Below are 8,965 nucleotides of genomic sequence, written 5' to 3' on the forward strand. Positions count from 1 at the left end.
CCATACCATGTTTCTTATTGTAAGTTTTTTCACGCTGTATAACTGGAGACAACTATCAACTCCGCAGAAGTCTGTGCTTCTCAGCATGAGAAATGGTTGAAATGTGAGTCTCACAGCAAATGCGTGAGATTTGAGAGACCTGTAGTAGGCTAATCTGCTCTTCCCCAGAATTTTTTTTTTTCTATGGATCTCGTGTAACGTAGGCTAACGTGAAACTAGCTGATGCTAGTTAGTTTCCTAGCCGTGTTATCTGCCTTAATCGGTAGCATGCAAATAGTACTGTTCAAGGTGTATTTCACCAGTGCTAAACACTCCAACTCTTTTAAGTTATTGCAACCGGAGCGTTACATTCTCCGCTGGATAAAACCTGAGGGATTCCTGCACTTTCCGTCTGACGAGACCCCCCCCAAAAAAAACTGCATTGCATAGTTGGCTAGGTTTGAGCCATGATGAGGTTGACTCCCCCACCGATTTGCATAATTAACAAACCAGTAGTGTTGTCACAATATCAACATTTCTTTGATACTGATACCAAATGTAGAATCACAGTACGCGATACTGAAACAATACTAATGATTTAATTGAAATGAGTATTTGACAATGGTTGTCTTTTATTTTCAATATAGTTTTTACGATGTGTATAGAAATGTAAGCAATAATGGTTCGACCAGGTGGTTGAAACCCTGAACCCGTTCCCCCTGTGCTCTCAGATTAAGAGACTGTTGTAAAGATTAAACTTGTAATATATAATGATAATGCAGCAGGGAAACATCTAAAACATGCAGGACAGGTGGTCCCTGAGGACAGGACTGACAACCACTGCTTTAGATGCGTGACTTCTAAATATTTCAGACGCTTCCACCAGAGAGTTATTTTTCCAAAACGGAAGCTAGCTAGCTTTAGTTAGCTTCCGTTACCTAGCATAATACTCATAGCAATGCTACTAACGTCACTGTGTCCAATCCCGACCGCTGTAAACTACTATTGTCCAAACCCGAACGGGGTTTGGACACCCAGTTTTCGGTCTTTTTGCCACCATTTTCTTTTGCAATCGCTAGCAAAGTGTGAGTAGTACTATTTTAGGCATACCAAACAATTTACGTGTCAAATTTCATGAACATATATGGACGTTTACATGTCCAATAATTTAGGAAAGTTACATTGATGAGAGAAAGCCGAAAGACCACTCTGGCGACGCTCGGGCAATGATCTTTACTCTGAAGTGTTTCTGTATTGTCATCGTTCTGCTACTATGGGTTAACATACAAGTGTATTTTTTTGAACGCTAGCTTAACATTACTTTGTATAGCCAATGCCAAAATACACCATCATGTGTGAGGTGATCTTTAGTCGAGGGGAGGAAGGGAGGTGGGCAAGGGCCTGACATGAAAAGAGTTCAACATAACATGCAGAAGGTGGTGGTATACAGTCAAATTGAGATTTAAATCGCAAAGTTTGGAGATGTTGAAGCGTGATATCTTATTGTGGAGTACATAACTACATCCCCGGATATATTGACAGCATTGATGGTCAGTTTGGTGACCCTGGATCAAGTTAATATCCCCAGAAAAACAGCAGCGGAGAGGATAAGCGCGGCCGGGTTTGGACAAGGGTAGCGCACGGCTAATTTACCAGCGCCAGTGTATTTTTACTGGCTCTAGTAAAGGATAAGCCAACTTTCATTTCTTTTACAATATTTAGCTCGAAAGGTAAGAAGTTAAAGCTTAACGTGAAATAAGTAAATCAGCTGAAAACTTGATACAATCATTTTTATCAATATTTGAAGTGGCATTTTATCAGAATGTTAGCTAAAAAACGCAAAGCTTTGGTGAACCCCTCGTCCTCAACAATATCAATCGGTCTACAGCTTTTTGCAATATATTTGGCAACTGTGCTAGTCACCTTGTCAAAGGCAGACTTAGTGAGGGCCCTATACGCTATTCAGTGAGGGTGGTTTGGCGCATTCTACTTGAACTCCCCTCGCCGACCAATGCATGCTTCGTGTAGAGGTGGTATAGATTACTTTAGGCTGGTATTGCTTCGGTGAAACGATAACATTGTCACTTAGCAGACGCTCTTATCCAGAGCGATAACTTCTTCCTGCAGAGTGTGCATATCACTTTGGTTTTATTGGATGTTCCATCTTAAGTTTTTTTGGAACACGAACTTCTCATCCAGAAGTTGCAGATGGAATTGTGGTTATATTAGATTAAACAAAAATAACGATTTAATCCTGTAATTTAATCATAACACGTTATTTTTCACATCCCTAATTTAAATACTTAAAATACAATACCAATGTTGCTAAGAATAATTAATTTCATAAATAATGCTACAAAATAAATAGTGCTTCAATCGACACCGTGACCGGTATTATCGGATTGGCAGATACTGATTTCAGTGATCGGTGATCGGCACCAAAAAAACCTGATCGGAGCATCAAAATATTTTATTGTCACTAATGGTCACTTAAATGTTTTTAAATTCACCATGTCCACTATTCAGAAATCAGAAAATGTATTCACAAATATGTTCAATTTTTTTGCCAAGCGGAACCTGCAGTCCTGTGCACATATGCAAATTTGCCATGAGCGCCGAACAGAAGAAATGTTGAGAAGTCATATGTGAATTGAGAAGCTAAACCAGTGTGTATCACTCACACACTTTGGGTTCACATCCAAAAAAGTGGCACTCAAGAGATGAAGAAGCACCGAAAGATGATGCTGGTGCAACAAGCACAGTGGGCCCCACTCACTACCAGAACAGAGGATCCTCTCCCACCCAGTTAGTGTAGACCATGATTTCCTGGATCTAGTGGAACTAACTCAGGGCTCCAGAGTGCGACCAAATGGTCGCATTTTGCGACCAGTTTTTGAGACAGTGCGAACATTTTTTACAAGCACTCTCGCATGTGCGACCTACAACTTTTGAATTCATTGGGAGTACACAGTGTCAGCACACGTTAGCAACAACGCATAGATACGACGTTCTAGTAAGACAGCAATATCAGCTTTCCTTCTGCATTAGTACCGTAGCTTAAAGTCTAGGAAAGTTGAGGCTATTTTTCGCTAGGTACCTATAAACCTAGCTAAAAGTCTTGGAAAGTTTAGGATATTTTTCGCTAGGTTCCTACGAACATGTCTTAATCTGCCAGACAAGTGGGTGCCCCTTAGTTCTTTTGGTGAGCAGTTTTACGAGCCCTTCTTACCCGGCGTCATGGAGCCTAGCAGCTAAATACTTATTTAGCAACTAGCGTTGCTACTGTATCCCTGCCTGTGTTTGAGCTGTTGCGCTGTTATACTCGGCAAGTACCGTGTTGTGGTGTCGGAGGACTGATCAAAAAGTGCATCATACATTTAAGTCATTTAGCTAAGACTTGCATGTACAGTAGGTAATGTCACATTAAATAATGTATTTAAACTCAAGCTTATATGGTGCGTTGCAGGGGCGATTCTAGGATCAGACCTTCAGGGGTGCTCAGCCCCCAATGAGAATGTGACATGAATACAGTGTCTTGCAAAAGTGCTTAACGTAAACCCCCTTGCTAATATAAATCCTTAATTTCACTGGAAAACAATTTAATGTAACTGGAAATACATTTATGTTTTATTATGCAAAATTTGGAATGAAAAAACTAAGGATGTCCCTTTCTTCATGAACTACCAGCATCAAATGATAATAAAAAATATATTTAAGAAAATATAAAAAAAATATTAGGAGTGCTTGAGCACTCCTAAAAAGGATCTAAAATTGCCACTGAATTGTACCCTCTCCAGTTACATTAATAAATGCATTGCAGGTCAATATAAGGTGTGCCCCTTAATTTTCTGCTCGCGTTTCTAAAATTCAGTGAAGGGCTACTGTGCTCCTAGTAAAAAAAGTAAGTCTGGAGCCCTGTAACTTACAGATGGGGTCGATGCTGAATCCATTCATGACTCGATGATGGCGAGTCAACATAAAGCTGGAATGGATGATGACTTTTTGAAGACACACCTGATAAGCATTGCCACCGATGGAGCTGAGCTGCTCACAGGAAAAGCCAGTGAGCTTGTCGTTAGACTCAAAGAAAAGTTTCAGAACGTGCAGTCTGTTCATAGATTAGAACTGGCTGTCAAAGATGATAGAATTGATTGTTGTGCATAAGATGAGTGTGTGCGACTGTGCATGTGTCCTTTCCGGCTTCGGCATACTGAATGGTTATGTAGGCCTTGTGGTTGGTTGTGGTCTGCGTGAAGCCTTGGAGTTGGAGGAGTTGGAGAAGTTGGAGCGATTGTGTGCGCGTGTGTATGTGTGAAAGAGAGATACAGACACACAGAGAGAGAGAGCGACAACCTGCCTTGGTTGGCTGTGTAGGCTGTGTCAGCATTCGCCGTGGTGCTTTTTTCAATTTGAGAGATGGCCTGTTTGCATGGTTAGGCGAATGTGCTTTGTGTATGTGTTCAATTATGTCTCTGTCTGATCGTATTTGCTGTAGATGGATGGTTAAATAATGTCCCACGATCGGTCATACTGCAGGCTCTCATAGGCTCCGATAGGCTACCTGGCATTTATTCCGTTGATTGCTCTTGTAAGTGCGCCAGACTGGTGCCAATTATTGTTATGTCTGCATTGTAATACACAACTTTGCCTCTCCTTGTTATAAAATAACGTGCATCCAAACAACTTTAGCCAATGCAACCTCAGTGTTGCTTTACGAATACTACGCATATTGGATTATCAAAAATGGTTACGTGTGTGCGTGCGTGTTGTCATGTAGGCTATAGACTGTCTTCACTTGCATCAATAAAATATTGTAATGTTATAGGGCTACTGCATATTGAGAAAATGTAGATTAGTATTGCGCAACAATCGGGAATATTGACGAATATTGATAAAATTCTTAATGCCAGTATCGTACTTAAAGGGTATTGTTATCAGTACTTAGTGTTGTGTTTTTTCCTAAAAACAAAACAGATTGATAACAGAATTGTTATTGCTTTTCCGGACAGACCTGCCCCCATTGATTAAAAAATATCCTAAAGGAAACATTGTATGGCTTTCCATATTCCACAGCTGTGTCCCTTAGTACACGCACACACGCAGTATACATATGTATGTAATAAATGTTAAATATTTGTATGTTAAATAAAACTGCTCCAAAATTTTCTTGGGGAACAAAGTTTACGTCGAGCCGCGATATATTTTGTCATACACCTTAGTTAAAAAAATATCTTACATTTTTTTGTATGCCTCTTTAATCTGTAGTCATTTTTCCCCCTTGGTATCGAAAACATCGAGTATCGACATCAACACTAACATTCTAGTATTGCGACAACCTTAATAAAGACTAATCTGAGTATCAGCATGCCCAACTTATAGGTCAACTAAAGTTGGACTAAAGACTTCTGTAACCATTAGAGCATCATGGGAGTGAGTAGCAAGTGAGTCCTATCATGTTCCTATAGTTGCTCCAATAAATAATTACTCAGTTCTAGGGCTGGGCGGTATGACGGTATATACCGTGCAACGGTAGAAATGTGTCTACCGGGAGAGATTTGGCTATACCGTTTCAACCGCGGTATACTTTTCAGTGTTTCCCACACATGGAATAATTTGTGGCGGTGCGTCACAGAATCAACACCGGCCGCCACATATTGCGTTTCGTTTTTAACACTATTTAAGTTAAACACGCAGCAAATTCTTTCAACTGCATATCCTTTCCCTGCTCTCCCTCCGTCTCTCTGTCACTTACGCGTCTTTCTCACATACAGTCACAACATCAGCACACGTTAGCAACGATGCATACATACACCGTTCTAGTAAGACAGACAGCTATAACAGCGAGCATTCAGCATTAGTGCCGTAGCTAAAGATATAAGAAAGTTCAGGCTACTTTTTGCTAGGTACCTACGAACATGTATTAATAAAAGGTTCCCCTTCGTTCTTTTGGTGAGAAGTCTCAGGAGCTAGCTACTTACCCGGCATCATGGAGCCGACCAGTTAAATAGTTATTTAGCACTAGCGTTGCTACCTGCATATGCAGAAATTATTTGTTTGTGGTTGATTTTGTGAAGGTGTGAATCATTTTGGATGAATATTTAATATAATAAAGTTCTGTGTAACAAATTATTAACGAAGGAATTATTTTGAACCCCCCCCCCTTGTTTGAGGGCATTACGGCGGATGGCATGACTGCGCATCAGCCAATCGGAACTCTAGTACTCTTAACTTTTTTGAGTCTTCAGTTTTTAACTCAAGTGTTGTCTGATGTGAGGCAGTTGTTTTTGTTTGTAATAAATAATCAAGTGTGATGATGAAGTACGGTATGTTTATTTTGTACCATTTCTTAATTGAATTTGCTATATCAATTACTATACCGTGATATATACCGTAACCGTGATATAAAATTACTCATACCGTGATAGGAGATTTTGGCCATATCGCCCACCCCTACTCAGTTCCTATTGGCACTGTCTGGCAATGACTGCATGAGCTGCAGTCTGGCCACTTGGGTGTTGCCATAAAATAATACAAAATGTAGAGAATGGTATGGTCTTGAATCTTACCGGATCCTTTGCTATTCGCCATGGGTAAAACAGCAAAAACAACTCCACTGTGGTACTCAGAGACATGGAGAGAATAGATTGGATATCCAATGACAAATGTCTGCAAATAATCAGAATCAAAGGATCATATACACACACCTATGTGCAATAATGTAGTGGAACTTATTTAGAAAATAGTATTTTCACTACCTTGATCAGGATGCCATCAGAGAAGTCCCACAGATTAACAATGCCATCTTCTGAGCAAGAGTACACCTGCATTATTTAAAAAAACGTTATAATGAACGCCCACACTGAACATTTTGTTAGTGACGCATTCAATAACCGAAAGTTTCACTTAACAGTTAGCCAGACTAACCTGCAAGTGGTTTAAAGGGTTGAGGACAACCCCGGTCACAAGATTGCTGTGACCTTGTAGATCATGGATGCATTCAGCGGTGGACGTACTAAAAACCTTCACCGAGTCCCCAGAGGCACATAATAATAATCTGCGGGGGGTCAACAAATCAATAAATGCTTATGGTTCTTGCAGGAGGCGTTTCAGCTTGCTCTAGTCCATGTCATGACGTGAGCAGTTGTTGGTCAGCATGCATGCAGACAAGCCAAATGGTTTGCCGACTAGAAGTCACCCCAGTGTTAGAATATTAGCAATCGTACTTTGCCGTTAATGACCCATCTTCCAGGCTATCAACCAATTAATATAGTTTCAATACTTTGCCATTTTACAGTGCATACATTGCAAACGTTGTTAACACGCATTATCAGTCAAGTGCCACGGAATTCAGCTAAGCTAGTCTTGGCGAGCCATCAGTGTCTAACATTACTGACTAGAAAGCCGGCAGATACTATTTTTTGTTACACAACTGTAAAATACACATACAATTACCTGGAGTCATTCGTGAAAACTGGTTTTCTGACATTTATTTTGCTTCCACCGCGTTGAACCACGCGACATTCTCCGAGTTCCACCATCTTTGAGACTTTCCTCGTGGTGTAGCACATTTCCGTTTGATCGCGTCAAAAGGTTTCAAAATAAAGGTCATGAGACAAATTGTGCTTTGTTACTTTTTACCATCCAGGCCCCCACCCCTCGGCTTGAAGCAACGGCCCCGGTGGATGTAGGTGGTATTGCATTTCTTGTTAGACTTCCGGCTCTTCCGGTCGTTTTTATTCTATTAACTCCAGTCAACATTTACAAAACTATCTCCCCCAATAAATTTTGTTCGATTCTCGAACCTGGCTCACCCTACTATCTTTTTCATAGAATAATTTTTCCTGATTTTTGCTAAGTTTGAAACCAATCTGAAATGGGTTAACAAGCACCCCATTTATTTGCTTACGTCAATAAAAGTTGCCTGCAACTGTGCTCGCGGATACGAACAGAAATGGGATCAAAGCGTATATAAGTCTATGGAACAAAGGGGAACATTAGCCAAACGCTGATTTACCTGAGCTGATTGAGCACAAGGAGAAAGATCTTGATAATCTACAGTTCGCCTGCCTTGCTGTAATAATAATAATAATAAGACTTTATTTATATGGCACATTTCATACAAGAATTGCAGCTCAAGGTGCTTTACATAAAATAAAACAATAATGCAAGTGACAAAAGTAATAATTAAAATAACAAATCTGTAAAAACAATAATATATCTTATAAAAAAAGAAAAACACTTCTGAGATCAAATTAGTTAAATGCTTTGGTAAAAAGTAGAAAATGCTCCAATCAGGTTTTTTGGTGCCGATCACTGAAATCAGTATCTGCCAATCCGATAATACCGATCACCGATCACGGTGTCTATTGAAGCATTCTATTTATTGTGTAGCATTATTTATGAAATTAATTATTCTTAACAACATTACAAGTATTTTAAGTATTTAAATTACAAGACGAGAGAGTATCATGAATTGACAACCATCCGTTCTATTGCAGGGAACGTGCCACATTCCAGTGTTGAAGCTCTTTCGCTTACTATAAAATGTGTAAATAATAATAAATATTAAAATAATAATACAAATAATATAGCTGCAAGCAGCAATGCAGGTTCCTCCGCAAAATGGCAAAATATAATAAAAATGTACAATGTAGAAGCAAAATGACTTCATGTTTGGCCAACAACACTAGGCTGAATGGGGATTTGAGCATCAGCGAGCATTGAGCTCATGAGCATAAGGTTACAAGTCAGTCTCTCTATTCTCTCTGCTACACACCAACTGTTGAGATTTTATGAATAGAAAGGGCAGAGTATTACCTTTGGTCAGCTTTGGGACAAAGGTTAAGAAACTGTCTACATTTCAATGTCAAATTGCATGACATTGCACATGGTACTACTTCAGAATTATGTAATGTCAAAGCCAATAAGGTTTGGAAAACCATCAGTCAAAATTATATTTGATTTATTGACACAAAGCTATTGAGGC

The 8,965-nt window shown here is 39.6% G+C and overlaps 1 protein-coding gene across 4 annotated transcripts in view; it reads right to left on the minus strand.

Annotated features, from left to right (window-relative positions):
• wdr75 (WD repeat domain 75) overlaps nucleotides 1-7,587 on the minus strand; it is a 38,847-nt gene extending 31,260 nt beyond the window's left edge. For all 4 annotated transcript variants that reach the window (XM_084688502.1, XM_084688500.1, XM_084688501.1 and 1 more), the window contains exons 1-4: nucleotides 7,432-7,587; nucleotides 6,904-7,033; nucleotides 6,735-6,800; nucleotides 6,546-6,645 (exon numbers count right to left, since the gene is read on the minus strand). In XM_084688502.1, coding sequence (XP_084544628.1) covers nucleotides 6,546-6,645; nucleotides 6,735-6,800; nucleotides 6,904-7,033; nucleotides 7,432-7,547 — 412 coding nt within the window. In that variant the 5' untranslated portion in view covers nucleotides 7,548-7,587. The remainder of the gene's footprint in view (nucleotides 1-6,545; nucleotides 6,646-6,734; nucleotides 6,801-6,903; nucleotides 7,034-7,431) is intronic.
• Between the last annotated feature and the right edge of the window lie 1,378 nt (nucleotides 7,588-8,965).

Source organism: Hypomesus nipponensis, chromosome 23, assembly GCF_054491055.1.
Source record: "Hypomesus nipponensis isolate SF chromosome 23, ASM5449105v1, whole genome shotgun sequence".
NCBI classification, from domain to species: Eukaryota; Metazoa; Chordata; class Actinopteri; order Osmeriformes; family Osmeridae; genus Hypomesus; species Hypomesus nipponensis.